Source organism: Limanda limanda, chromosome 3, assembly GCF_963576545.1.
Source record: "Limanda limanda chromosome 3, fLimLim1.1, whole genome shotgun sequence".
Classification (NCBI taxonomy): domain Eukaryota; kingdom Metazoa; phylum Chordata; class Actinopteri; order Pleuronectiformes; family Pleuronectidae; genus Limanda; species Limanda limanda.
In genome coordinates, this window is record NC_083638.1 from 23,293,817 (window position 1) to 23,309,108 (window position 15,292).

Below are 15,292 nucleotides of genomic sequence, written 5' to 3' on the forward strand. Positions count from 1 at the left end.
GTCAACTGTGCAGGCTGCTGCTGCTCCTACTGGTGAGAGGAATGCTTGCTTTGCACACTTTGTACCCGATTATATGAATATCAATAAATCATGATTTGAATAGGTTTCCATTTTTCCAATTCATTTTCCTTTAACGGCTACTTCCAGCACGATATTGAACCATGTGACAAAGCAAAAGTCACTAACTGGTTTCTTGACCATGACTGTGAATTCGATGAACTTTAGTGGCCCCCTGAGTCATCAGATATGAATACAACACAAAACTTGAGATGCAGCAGAACAGGAGATTGGCAACTTCAATGTGCAGTTAAAACATAATCTGTAGAAATAATTTCATTTAATCATGTCCACGTGGAGCGGAACCGCAAAAGAACATTTCCAACATCTTGTGGAATCAATGCCACAAAAACTGAGGCTGCTCTGCGGAGCAAAGGGATAAATAACCCTAGAATTAGTTTGCCGTTCCTAATATAGTGCTTGTATATCGTAGTAACAAAAACAGTGGGTAGTAGGTTTAAGAGTAAGGTCATATTATAACCACAGTAATGCAAATAGTTTAACCACCATTTAAGATTTATTTAATCAACCTAATCCAGTGAATGCTATTCAGCCGCTGTTGACTTTTACTTGGGGAGCATTTTTTTCTAAATCCGGGTTTGTGGACCAATGCAGGAGCCCTTAGAAATCATAACTCCAAATCCCAAACTTGTATTATTTACCTTTTTTAATTGCAACAACAACAAGGTAATAATCACTGTTATGATAACATGTGTCCTGCTGTGTCCCCTCTATAAATATAACCACCCCAGTGATAATAATGCACTGTATCATTCCGCGGTATGTTTGGCTGTCTCTGTTCTCTCACAGAGGAGGGGGCCTCGTGCTTGGGGGCCAAAGGAGAGCCAGTGTTGGGACACAGAGCTGTGTTTGTAAACTGGAAGGGCCCACGCCCATGGATGTCTCCCGCTCCTGCACGCAGGCGCAGTGACACTCCTTCTGTCAAACATGGCTGTGCCTTGGAAGAAGGGAAAATGCTGAATTGTGTTGCTATATGTCGGGAAACGCAGCAGCAGACATGGCTAGATTGGCCGACTACTTCATTGTCGTGGGATACGATCACGAGAAAGCCGGTAAGTGCTGGCGGCGGCGGGGTGGGGGGGGGGGGGTGCGCACAGATCGAGCTGCGAGGCTGAATCATTTGTGTCCAGGCCGACAGTGTGTGTGTGTGTGTCTGTGTGTGTGTGTGTGTGTGTGTGATGTTGATGCTACATATAGCTTTGCCTTTAGCTTCACGTTAGCCACACAGCTACCACCAGGCGGGAGTGGGACCATGTTCTCCCCTCGCTTCCTGTCTTCCTGGCCCGGTGCTGGACGGGATCCGGCGGGTTCACGTCTCTACGCCCCTGCCAGACGCCGCCACTGGATCTTTACGCCCCGACGCCCTTTGATATATTTGACTTTGATCCAGCGAAACTTTTCATGGATTCAAAAAAGAAATGTGTCACATCCTGTCCCTGTTGCTCCTGTCAGGACCGCGGGCTGCTTTCACTGGCGGACGATCACGCTCACTTTCTGCATGAAGCTCACATGGGATCACACACATCGAGGTCCCTGATCTTATATGTGATTTGCTGACACAATCGATGTTGGCAGTGGTGTGTGTGTAGGCGGTGTTTACATTCCATGTTTGGTGTTTTTGTTGGTAAAGTTGGAATCGGTGGTCCTGCGACTGTCCTGCACGCTGCGTCCTCCATCTACGTTTACGCAGCTCAGCCTCACTTGTCACTGATTTGTTGTGTTTTATTTGTTTTTGCCGGAAGAGAGCTCCACTTTTGTTTTTTTAAATGATGGGCGTATCGTTACACAGCTGCACAAGAGGCAGTCCTTCTCCCCAGCCTGGTCTGTGCACTCCTCTCCTCTGCTCCCCTGCACTGGGACAGGAAGCTCCCCTTGCATGTGGAGCCTCAGGTCCAGCCTTGCATTCTTCCCCATCCATAACAGGGAACAGCTTTTGCAAGCAGTTCTAAACACTTGATATAACTGGATGAAAAACCCTCTGGCACTCGCACGGACACAGAATGCTCTCGTTTCGAATTTTCCACATTGCACCGTTTTATTGTCACTCATCTTCTTGTGGGGATCCAGCCCAAGCAGGCAGCCCGGGGACTGCAAAATAATATTCGGCTACTCTGCCATGAGGGAACAAAACTGAAGTTGCTTGCCTCATCTCAGTGGCGTCCGTCCAGCACCATGTGTGTCAGAGAGGGGCCAGAGCAGCTGAATCCTCTTAGTCGCCATAGCTCGCCATGCACAATAGGTAAACAGAGACTTTCATCAGCTCTGTGCGTCCCGGCGCCAACTGACGAATGAATTTTTTCGTGCTCCGAGGATAAAATGTTCCTGGCGGTCGCACGAAGAGAGTCTGAATCGATTCACATTCAAGCCACAAGTGGACACAGGGACCACGACTTGAGTTCTTTCTCCACTGGCCACTGAGGATGATGATGATGATGAAGCTGAGGATGATGGTGTCTGTGGAGAAAGCAAGCAATACAAAATCGGCCATCTCACATTGTGGTTGATCGGGACACTTTGACAGGCTTATGTTTCATCCTCATAAGCCTCTGTGAGGGAAGGAATGATCCCCCTCGAGCCTTATTGAATTGTATTTGTCTCCTTTCATTATGCTTTGCTCAGTGTAATGAAGCATATCTTGTGTTGGTTTGAGTCACAGCCCTGCAGAGATGTCCTTGTTTGCGAATGGGACAGATCTTTCTCGGAAGGGGAATAAATACAAATAAAAATGACTTTTTGATTAGGAATACAGAGGAAAACAGAGCAATGACTGTTTTTATTCCTCTCGACTATTCAGAGGAGAGCCGCTACCCCGTGAGGCTTATACCACTTTGGTTGCGTGCGGCACATCGTCTAGACAACAGATTTTGCCCAACCACCTCGCTTGTTAATTCAAACCAGGGGTCCCTTCCTACGCGGGTCATCATCTAGCCTCCTGCTCCACACTGGCCTGACCCACTTCTCATTGTTAGATTACTATGGATGGATCAGTTGTAAATAATGGTAAGTATGCAATCTGTTGAGGTATAGGCTCAGATCCAATTTTGTAGTGAGTCAGACTTACACTCTAAAACAAAACTAAACCAATCTCTGAACTGACTGAATCTATAGCTTAAAATAAAACCCTCTACTTTCGATTGTTAAGCATTGATGAGCATTGCTTGCATGAACCTGTGCAATAAGAAGAAGGCTTTGCTTTTAGAGTAGATCCGACCTGGTGTGTAGCTCCAGTCTTATTAGTCATCATTAGTGGTGATGGAGCTTCTGTCTGGGTGAGACGGGATGATGTTAAGGTAGGAACACAGGCAGATAGTTCAGTTATCTTGAAAGTGAAACGCTGAATTATAAAGCTAGTCTCTACAGTTAGCAAAACAAGTATAAAGTGCTAGGTCGTAAAGATCCTTATTTGACTCTGTCTGGATTACGACCTTACATCTGCAATGATCCAGTTGGACACTTTGCCTTTATTGTACTCTTTGCCTTTTTGGAAGGAAAATAAATCCAGGCTCCGTGTCTCCAGCAAGAATATTTTCATTGCGAGACAGGTGACCTATTTGGAAAATATTTATTGGAAGTCACATAACTGATGGCCATTGTGCTTGCTGGAGCAAGTGATTTAATACAAACAGAAATTGGGAGTGGGGCAGCACTCTGGTTTATTGTTGGCCTTAAAACCCGATCACAGGTACGCTGTTTGTCATTTTAGTGCGTCAGATATGTGAAAATAATGTGCAGTGGTGAAAGTGATATAAGGCAGCTTCCATCATCAGAAATCCAACCAGAGTCTGTTTCCCTGGGGAACAATGTCAGGAGCCACAAACCTTGGAAATATTTTCATGACTAATGTTGGAATGTGAAATTCCTGGTTCGGATGGAAGCAGACTGTGGTGAACCTGCTCTTCATTCTGTATTTTACGTTTGCATTGGAACAACTTCTCTTTATTGGCAAGGGAACAGTTTGATGTGCTGTTCACCATAAATTATAATTTGTCCAAGTGAAAAAGAAGAATTTTTCCAGCTGCTTTTTCTAAAACACTTTATTGGACGGATATCATCCGTCTTTATTGAATCAAACTGTTATTGAAATGTGTTTCACAGACACTGTGCCCGATCTCCATCATTGTGCGACACTATGGTCTGGACTTTCTGATCCGGACCTGGGGAATAGCTTATATGACATTGCACAATTCTGAAAAAGAACAAAAACCTCTTCCAAATGACCAAGAGAAAAATACTTCCATCTGTTGATATCTTTTGACTTGGTGATATTGCCGTGTTAGATAAGATGTTTATCTGTGAAGATGCAATGCAGCCTTCAAATGTGGAGTTGTTTCTTTATCAGCCAATACTTTATTTCATAAATGCCTTTTAAAGGGTTGGGCAATAAAACTATAATTATTGAAATATTATTGATACCCACAGCAATACAACAAAATTTGAGCATATATATATATATATATATGGTGCTTGTGTTGTTTGAAACCAAGTGAAGTGCTGAACAGAAAGAAAAAAATAAGATGAAAAGAACTGAAAATAAAATTAATTTATAAATAAATTTAAACAAAGTCCATGTTAAACATTCATATAATATCTTCATAAACATATTAATAAAAGCTTTGCATTTAGAGCATGATATGAAATGGACATACAGGATAGTAACATATTAATAACTGGACTATAAATCCAAATTCTTCAGGCCATATCTTTATCTGTATATTTTAATCTTAACACTTGGTTGCTGATTGAGATGATCTTGATCTTGGGAAACCACACTTGTATGATCTACTATTTTAGTAAGTATTCAAGTAAAGAGCAATTGGTTTACATTGTATTCTGTGGGTGATTATAGATTCTGCGTTCACTTAGCTATGTCTTCATATGCATCATAAATAACAGAGGTTAGCACTGTAAATAATTATCAGACAGTAACAGCAGCAGTAAGAAACTTCATGACCAATCATTTATTTAAATTATCCAGAGGTTTTCTGTTGAAAACAATCACTTTGACGTTTTTACATTTGTTCCTTGTTTATGGTTCCGAGAAAAATGAAACTCTCATACATCTCTCAGACAGCTGTGGATGACAAATATCAGTCCTATTATTCCATCACCAACAGGCTGGTTGGGGTCAACGGATACATTTAGATTCTCAGGCTTAATGACTGATGTGAAATTGTTTAGCTTTTATTTTACATCTTAGATTATCTGCCTCCATTGATTGTCTTCTTGTCAACGCCTCATCTGGTAGCTTTTCGGTTGGATTTAAACTTTTCGTTGAGAGACCTCCTCACCACAATGGAGGTTCCTTCCTTTCTGTTGTAGAGGTTAAAGCTGATGTGTGGGGAAAACTCCTTTGGCCTCTGTTACTCTTAAGCCAGTCTGTTGATAAGGTGTGATACAGTTAGAGCTTGGTGTTTCCTGTGGTCATGCAAATGTTGATAAAGTTCATGTCAGGAAATGTTGTAGGCATGACATTTTAAATACATAAACTCATTGTACAGATTGTTTTGTCCAAATATCTGAGTCAGCCCCTGAGTAAAGTGTCAAAATTGTTTCCGTGTGAGAAGACAGCAGGAAAATTTCCTGAAATTTAGTGGCTGTGTTTCTATCAAGCAACTGATGCAAAACTGAAAAAAAATAAATGAATACAAATAATGAATATGCCATATGCTGAGGTGACGCTGACAAAGTTGTTAACTTGGAAAGACAATGAGATTGAAGAGCTTTTGACAATCAAGTTATTTGCTGGTGTTAGAAGTCATGGAAGAGATGAGTCTTAAAGAGTTTCTTGAAGATAATGAGGGACTCCCGGTCTCTCATAGCATTTTGCAGCTCAGGAAAAAGAGATGAGAACAGTCTGGACTCTCGTTACCTTGTGTGCAGGCATGGCAATGCCAGACGTTGTTCCTTGGAGGAACAGAGTGGCCGTAAAAGAGCATAAGGCAGTGCTTGAGATTTAAAGAGTAAATTAAAATGTGACGGATGAAATAGGATGTTGGAATACAGTTTGGGAAAAAAACAAATCTCGATTAAAAAATGTGGTAATCCCTTTCTCTAAACCAGGTCAACCACTTCTTCAAATAAAAGAATTACTGGCCAAAACATTTTCCAACGGACCATAGAGCTGTGTAAGTCAGTGTTTCCTATAAATCAAGAGGTTTGCCTGAATCTTGGGATACTAGACTAACATGGGTCCCATCATGACTTCCTACGTTTTGTTCTTTTTTGTGTCTCATCTTCCTCCCTCTCTTTCCTCCACTGCTCTCTTTGCCTCACTAACAGTCTAACTTAGTGGGTTGTGGGAAGCAAGGCTCTCCCACTGTGTGAAAGAAGTGCCAGCACGTTGCCGCAACCACAGAAAAGTGTTCACCATTAGCGGTCGTCATGTTTTTTTTGTCAGCCATAAAGTGTGTACATACGCTCAGGTTGCACTCTAGTAGTTACTGAAAGGAAAGAGATCCAGGATAAGCACTGAGCCCGCCAGCTTGGACTTAAGAGTGAAAGGAGAGATACCCCCATTAAACTAACTGCCTGCCTGGGCGAGCCACCAAGGTGTTGGATGTTTTTTTTTTTTCTATGGTGGGCCGACACAGAGAAATTTTATTTGCAAAATTATATATTAATTATATATATTAAGATACTAGCAATAAACCATCGTATAACTACAGACTCTCTTAGCAGTTAGTGTTTATTGCTATATTTAGCTCGGCTCATTTCCCAGCGCTAAATACAAATTGATCAATTTTAATTTGTGTGTTTGAACCGCATACTTGCTTGTAAGGTATGTTAAAGTTACCTTGTGTGAACTTAACATTTGCATAAAGAGATGTTAGCTGAAACTATAAAGCTAAATTAAACACTAATTGTTTCCTCTTTATTGCCTCATCAAGGCAATCAAGGTTTGTTTCGTCACAAAATAATTCAAAGTTTTTTGCCATAAGTTTTTCCGGGCATTGACTTTTGCTAACGTGTTGCTCTTTGAACAGGTTGGCATGAGTTGGATGTGTTGGCTCCTCTGTCTTCGTAGGATGTACAGACAGGCTTTGTGGTGCCTGTGGGCTTGTCCTGAATTGTGGCTTTGTAAGAGATATGATGCCAAATATTTTCACTTTGTGCACCTGGTATTCTAACAAGTGGTTCGACAAGAGCGCTTGTATTGGCTATTGTTTAATAACTAATAATTGCCACAATCCCTATGCCTGCAGGGATAGGAAATAAAGCACTGCACATACCCACTGCTGGATTCCTTTGCATATCATCCACTTAAAAGATTCAAAGTGCTTTAGTTTCCTGCTGATGGTCGCCTTTGATAGCAAATTAGTTTTCCTGATCTAACCTTTTAACCATCAAAATTGAAAAATCGTCTGATATGTTTATTACACATCTGAAATCTGTCATACTCTACAGCTCAGTTATGATTATGGTGTTCAAAACCCATTTGTACTCAGCATAAACAGCAGATTGAGGGACAAATACTATAAAGAATAAGGCAACATGACTGTGGTGATGGTGGTTTTCTGAGTTGTAGCCACATGTTCTGATTGATGCACAGCTGAAAGCTCTACATTTAGCCCAAACTCATTTTGTTGTATTATGTCCAACAAAACCTACGTGATCCCATTGAGTCATTCCGGATTCAGTGAGCGTCAATATCTTCATCTCTTGAAATGGCTTTAAGTAAAGTGGTTTTTGGGTGTATTTTCCCTGTAATCTCGATATTTCTGTGGAGGAAAGTGAATAAGTGCTACCTGTGAATTGGTGCCAAAAATGGTCCACCTGTGTGCACGACTGGGCCAAAATCAGGCTACAGGCTGACGTGAATCTTGCGTAAACTGGCAGAGGCCACTGGTGGCCTTTCCATACAAGGTGAAATAAGCATTTGGCTGATTCAATCAACAGTAACAGCAGGAAGATAAATCAGGAAGATGGAGATTTCTCTTCCCCAAGAGGAGAAACATCTGCTCTAATCAAGAAAGACAAACATCTCTCCAACACGCAACTCTGTGATAATTTATTAGCCTCATTTAATCTGTCTAATTGTTGAAGTCGATATAAGTGTGTCTGTGAGCTTGTTTTTATATCCTACTGGGGACTTTGCACTGAATATGGCTAAAATGAGGTCCTGCTTTTTTTAGGATAGAAAAATTGGTTCTAGGTTTCTGGTTACTATTTTGTTTAGGATAGGGGTTATGGTTAGGCATCTGGTCAAGGTTAGCGTTTGTGAGTGTGTGTGTGTGTGTCATAATCTCATATTAAGCAAATCACTTGGCTGCTTTGAAATCTGATAAAAAAGTGTTAAGTCAATGCAGTTGGAACAGTTTATATCTGATGATATTTCAAATTGGTTGTGTTTTATGAGCTGTTTTATGGCTTGGAACTTGGTGCAAACCCCAGTACTAAAGTTGGTATTAGTTCGTAAATTGTGTTTTCTTATTTCAGTATTAAGAAACCTTTGTTGAGTCTCATAAGAGCTCAAAATAGGTTTTGGTGATGCACAAATAAAGATAAGATCAAATCTGTGCTAAGAGAAAAGGTCTGTTGTTCTGGAATATGCAAATCTCTTACGTCACTTATTAAAGGCTGGTTAGTCGAATAACTACACCCCTGTAGCCAATACAGTTATACAATTATACAATATGATATTTAGATCCTTTAGTCCTAGCAGTACCACACACAGGCTGTTCTGTATTGAGCTGGAAATGAGCCATACTCTTAAACATGCACACGCGTGCCACGGCCTTGGACAGGTTTTGTTCCTGTTGTTTCAACAGCTTCTGCCAAAAATTAATAACTAAACTTTTTGTATTTCATCCCCTTGCGCCTTGCTAGTGGATGTTCAGATTAGCATGTTCCTTTTTCAGGCCTGGGTTCTATTACCGGCTGTGATGGGGTTCTTTATAGCTTTCAGGGGGGTAGTTTATGAAAGCACGGCTCGTTTTAATACAAGAGTGCAGCCTCGTGGAATGCGAGGAATTCTGTCATTTATTTTCATCTGTGGCTGAAAATTAGAACCCGGAGTACTCGGCGCATGTGATTTCAATTAGACGAGCTGTAAAGACCCGAAGACACGTAACGGTCAGACAGACGTGGTGTTCTGCAAGCACCAGTCTCCATGCAGCGTCTGGACACCCGCCTCAGGTGAACAAAGGGCAAACGTATCACCAGCTCCTTTCTGTTTAATGTACCACACATTTCCTCTGGAGCCTCACTCCTGAGTAGCTCTCTGAGGTCTAGTTGTTGACAGCAGGCTTGAGGCACTCAGCGGATGGCCACTGAGGCGCTCCTGTCATTATCATGAGGTGTAGCGTTTCAGCTGTTTGCTGTAGCAGTTGTGCATGGTATCTGACCTGAGCCACGGCTTTTTGAAATGCATTCGGTGGCATAACTGATCTCACACCACAATTTTTCCCCCCCGACATTGAGAATACAATGACAGTTGTCAGGGTGGCTATAATGCAAAACAATTTTGGGACGTGATCTGAATTGTAAACGTTACTACCCCCACATGAATGGTAACAGAGCAGCCGGTAATGTCAGCAAGTCCTCACTAGCATTGGCAAGAGATGATGCTATACAAAAATGAGAGGTTTATTCCTCTTCTGTGGCAATAAAATAACACATGTTCCTGCAGATTACTGTGCTGTATGAAGCAGTTTAATCGAAACTGACGATTGGAACTTACCCGCTATAAACAGCTGGGCTACGACTATGTCCTGGCACTCCCCAAAAACGTACTCTCTCATATGCAGCTGGAAGGCATATTGTTACAACACGGCTAACATATGACAAAACACATAAACTTTGTCGAAGGATTACTGGGCTCCTGGTCTATCCTTTAATTCATTACAAAAAACAATCTTTTTATTTGTGTGTTTATCCATAGTAGTTAAACCAATTCCTAGAAAATGGGCCACATGTATTCAATTTCTGTCTCTTGCTCTCTTGATAGGAGACCATTTTGCGTAGGCCGATGAATAGAAAGTGTGTCCTCACTGTCAAAGAGTGACTAAGAGTTTAAAATAACGTTGAGATGAAGTCATTGGGTCACAGAACACAGTGTGACAAAGTGGAAATTGTGAAACAGACTTTAAAAGGCTGTTTTTGGCAAGTTAAATGAGGGGAATTCTTCTTTAATTAGATACATATTTCCATTTGTTAGGTTTCTAGATAGTTAATATTAATGTTCAAGTCATATGTCAACTCCCAGAATACATATTGTGTTGTGTTTGCACATGTGGTGACATGAATTATTACATCCAATTTAGGCTTCAGAGTTTCGCAAGACCTGTGGGGTCCTGCGGGAAATCTGCAAGGGGGTTGTTTTATTGGTTACGCTTTTGATGGTCGACCTCGCGTGTCTGTGTGGTTGAATGTTAAGTTCACTAGACCTGCTATAGATCAGTATCCAGCTCTGCAGCACTAACTACATACTGTAACCAGATTTTGCAGATTTTTACAGCTAATATGTTCATGAAAATTCCTGAATTATGGCAATATAGAACACCTACCGGACATATGTTTCAAATAGTGACATATTAGCGTACATTAAAACCAACAAAAATTACGATACAATATTTGCATTTTAATAAAAGTAGTCAGCATGACTGAACTCTTGCAACTCTCAGCAATTTTTTTGCCTTGCCAATAGGCTTAAACAATGAAATCAAACTAAATGCCTCACTTTACTGTACGTCTTTATTCATAACAAGCCCGTCATATTTTTTAATTTGACATTGTTGGTCCAAAATCTTTGTCTTAGAAATTCATAGGACACACGTTCTCTCCTGCTTGTTCAGGTTGCAATTCATCCAACCCCATGGCACAACTTGCATTTCTTATCAACTTTCTCTCCTTGTCAACACTAGTCCACCTGTTATCCTAGCCACAAAAATGTAGTCAACCTTTATGTTGTAAACATATAGATCTACAATATTAGACAATTTCATATGCTGTGTTTCTTCGTTGGACTTTGTCTCCTCCCCAGTGTTTCCTGGTCAGAGCATTATCTGACATCTAAAAAAAAAAATGAATGGCCCTTCTCTCGCTCCTGTGATCTGCTTTGCGTTAGTGGTGTTAGTTCCATATCTCACACTTTAGACCACATTCCTCCTGAAACATCTTGACCTAATCAGTCCCTACCAACGTTTTTTTTGTGTAAATACTGTGGCCAAAATTCAATCTTCATAAACTTTTGTAAATATTTTTGGTTTTATTTTGAAAATTTAGCCGTTCGCTAACCATAACTCACCACAATGGTAAAGACGAACATATCATTTCATTTCATTTAGCAAATTTTAAGTTAAATTTCTGTATTGTGAAGACAACACTGCACTTTCCTGGAGTGGCTGATATCATCCAACCCGGTGATAAAGTCATTCATTACTGTATCTAATTCACTAAGGCACAAAGATACTTTTTTTTAATCTCTTTGGTGGTTCATTTGAAATGACAGATTCACATTCATTTTGTTTTGCTCCATCGACAAATATAGGTAACTTTTTTTAAGTTTCACAATTCCTCTTTATCACCAATATAGTTTTCTCAGACCAAGTAAAATCAACTTCACTTTTACCAAAACCTTAAAAATGTATGAATAACTTTTGCTTACTTGTGGTTTTAAAAAAAAAAGCTGTAACAAATGGAACAGAAATCAAATCTAGTGAATCAATTTGAACATTAGGTGTAATTAAGTGTGAAGTATGAAAATCTGGAAATCCACCCATCACTGTCCTCTATGCCAGTTTCCCAGCTCCCTCCGAGTGATGCCATGCTGCTGTCATCTCCCTCCAATGCACTGACAGATCTTCATCTTTTCATCTGCAGGTTCAGGAGAAGGATGTGGGAAGATCATTCAGCGATTCCCCAAGAAGGACTGGGAGGGAACAGCCTTTCCTCAGGGGGTGGAGATGGTGAGTGACTGAACAGAGTGAAATGACCTGAAGATCTCAGTTTCAAGACGATGACTATTGAGATCACAAAGAGGAAGTTAATCAATCTAGAAAATGTAACTGACTTTATTTGGATGATAGTGACCCTTCTGTGTGTTGATTCTCTATCCTAATGTACTACAGTGCAAATATTTAACATCGGGGGAAAAAAATCACAGCCCTTCTCCTGTCCATGATGTGATCAGTAGGGATCAGTTATGAAACTCTCTTTATAATTGATGGACTGGTGTTTGAATGGTTGTATCATTATTGTGACTGAGACCTTTGAGTGTGGACCAATATCACAGCTCCATAGATCATAACAGGAGAGCAAGCATCTCTGGAGCTGTTGTTAGTTAATGTGTGAAGTTCGCAGGTTGTGCTGTGTTTGTCTAGTTAGTGATTGTCCTTGTTCTTGTGCCCTTTACCCTCTGCCTGTCATGAGCGCTAAACATGTTTCTACAATACAGTACAAATACAGTAAATATTTGTCGACACTATTTTCTGTCACAAAATGACAAATTACGCTCCAAGAAACCTTTGTTTGTGCTGCAGATGTTGGCATATTCTGTTTCAGATAAATTCATGATGACGAGAGTTTCTTCTAAACCCTATCAGAGATCACTTATTTGGAAACCTCATCCCTATGAATCTTTACATTGTTTTGTATCTGCTTCCCTAGTTTCACTCTGTCTCAGTCTTCCTCGTCAGGAAAATGAAGGGAATAGTTTCTCCTCCCACTATGTTCCCTCCCTCTCTATCGGGCCAGTCAAAGGGGTCTGCGACAGGGGGTCTTTTCTCCTTATAAGGAGAATGCAATGGAGAAATATCAGAGCTGTCGATCTCTGGGGTAACAGTAGCAGTTAATGCACAGGACATTACTCCTGTGTTAAATCTGTATTATGTGTTATATTTAACGTTTTAATGACCAAGCAAAAAGGTTTTGGCAAAGAAGAGAGAAAACAGCAAGATGACTTTATATCCCAACAGAGAACTTAATCATTTTAGAGTACCATTCATCACCTACTTCTGTAATATGGACCTAAATTACTTTTATTACTTGCTCTAATACAGAGGGTTTGTTTTGGTCCATTTAATTGAAATTCAATATAATCATCACTGACTGTGTCTGGCGGAAACAGCTCAGCTGCAAGTACAGTTTTAGCAACAAATCAACTGTGCCACTGTAAAGTTATGGGTTTAAAATAGAGCCTGACAGGTATATAGTTTTTTTGGCCAAGCAGTAAAAAACTGTTTACGACATCTATACCTGTGTTTTATGTTTGCATATATGCACCAATATGTAAACCTATAGTTCACAGAACAATGTAGAAAAGATTTGCATTAATGTTCACACTTTTTAGAATAGAATAGAATAGAAAAAAACAAGATGAAATAGAATAAAAAGCCTTTATTGCCATTGTAAAATAAAAATGTGTGCTTCAAAACATGGTGTAAATGTATTAAAAACTACTCTAAAATCCAAAGTTAAATATATTGAACAAATACATGCTTCTAAATGAAAGAGGTTATAAAAGGTTATGTATTAGTTAGCTATTAGTTAGTAAGTGCACAGAAGGGATATATTGCACTTAAAATTATGTGATGTGAATTAGAGATGAGCTGAAACGAGTATCCGGTACGGATACAGCACTTTTGCCGAGTACGATTATTATACGAGTAATCGGAGTCATTATCTGTGCTCGGACTGAATGAAAATCCTCACACAGCGTCACAGCGCTCCTCCCGTCACACACGGCTCTGCTCTCTCACTCACAAAACAGCTCTCTGTCTCTCAGTCACTCAGGTTCACTGCGCATCGGGACTGTTCCATAGGCTCAGTCAAGGAAGCAGAAATGATTCGTTAATTTCCCGACTGGGTCTTCGGGTACGAGTCTTTGGAAAAATTTTCACGAGACCTGCATTGGCTCAGTAGAGGAGCGCTGGAGATGTAGCGAGGGACGTTCGCTGTCTCCCGGAGAAATGAACGCTCTGTGTTTTTGGTATGGAAGGACGTGAATTGTATTTGTTCACGGGTCATGGTGACTGGTTTTGTTGTTTTCACTTTACATTTACACTTACTTTACAGTAAAGTAAACCTCTATTAAATACAGAACAACATGACAGTTTGTATGGTTTGAAATTGTCATTTATCATCACACTGGCATTTAATTATCACGGCAAACAATTACACTGCACTGGACTTTAGGTGTTAGTGTAAAGTGAAAATAACAGGACCAGTCTGTATGACTTGTGGACGAATGTGGTTCGCGTCTTTCTGTGCTGGGAACACGGAGTGTTCGTTTCTCCGGGAGACAGTGAACGTCCCTCGCATCTCACTCACACACACACACACACACACACACACACACACACACACACACACACACACACACCTGGTGTGGAAATAAATTTAAAAAATAAATAAATAAAAAAAATCATAAAAAAATTTCAAAGTTAAAAAAGAAAGTTATGTTGAACCAGCCCACTTCCGGGTTAAATCACACCCACGTCCGGGTTAGGCCCCGCCCACTCCGAGTACGGATACGGATAATTCATATGGTTAACAGATACAGATACAGATAATGCTGTACTCGCTCATCCCTAATGTGAATATCAATACACTGCATCATATTTATGAATTTCGAGTTCTGAGGGCCCACTGAAAGGAAATATTTATTCGAATTTTGATAATTAGATTTATTACCGCTATACATAACAAATGTATTTTGTGTCTGGTGGATCTATGAGGGTCAGAGATCAAGAAGAAAAAGTCTATCATTAAGGACCCCAGTGCGAGCAGAACAGCAGGTATTGAGGCCTACAAGTTGCATAATATGGGTCAAATGTCTCAGCCAAGATGAAGAGCAAGGGTTATACTAAACATCACATTCCCCCACGTCCCTTGTTTAGATTAGGTCATTTTTTTTTGCACCGGGAGAGGATCCTTTGCAGAAAGACAAATATAATCTACTTTTTTGTACGGAATTTGCAGATTAAAAGTTTAACAATAAACTAGGGCTGCCACTAACGACTATTTTTCTATCGATTAATCGGACGACTATTTTATCGATTAGTCGATTAATCTAAACGACTAATTTTCCTCCAAAAAAATCAAATTGACCATTTCATTTCAGTTAATTTTATTTTGACAACAACAAACTGTATGTCATCGTATAATGCAGCACAAAACAAAATGTAAACAAAGGCTCAAATATTAAAGTGCAAAACTGTAGGTTTAAACTAGCAACTCCAACGTGATAAAAATAAATAAAAAAGAGGGCATATAA

The 15,292-nt window shown here is 40.2% G+C and overlaps 1 protein-coding gene across 1 annotated transcript in view; it reads left to right on the top strand.

Annotated features, from left to right (window-relative positions):
- Window positions 1-1,001: 1,001 nt before the first annotated feature.
- sbf2 (SET binding factor 2) overlaps window positions 1,002-15,292 on the top strand; it is a 94,080-nt gene continuing 79,789 nt past the window's right edge. The window contains exons 1-2 of the mRNA XM_061068372.1: window positions 1,002-1,130; window positions 11,899-11,984. Of these exons, the coding sequence (XP_060924355.1) occupies window positions 1,052-1,130; window positions 11,899-11,984 (165 nt within the window). The 5' untranslated portion in view covers window positions 1,002-1,051. The remainder of the gene's footprint in view (window positions 1,131-11,898; window positions 11,985-15,292) is intronic.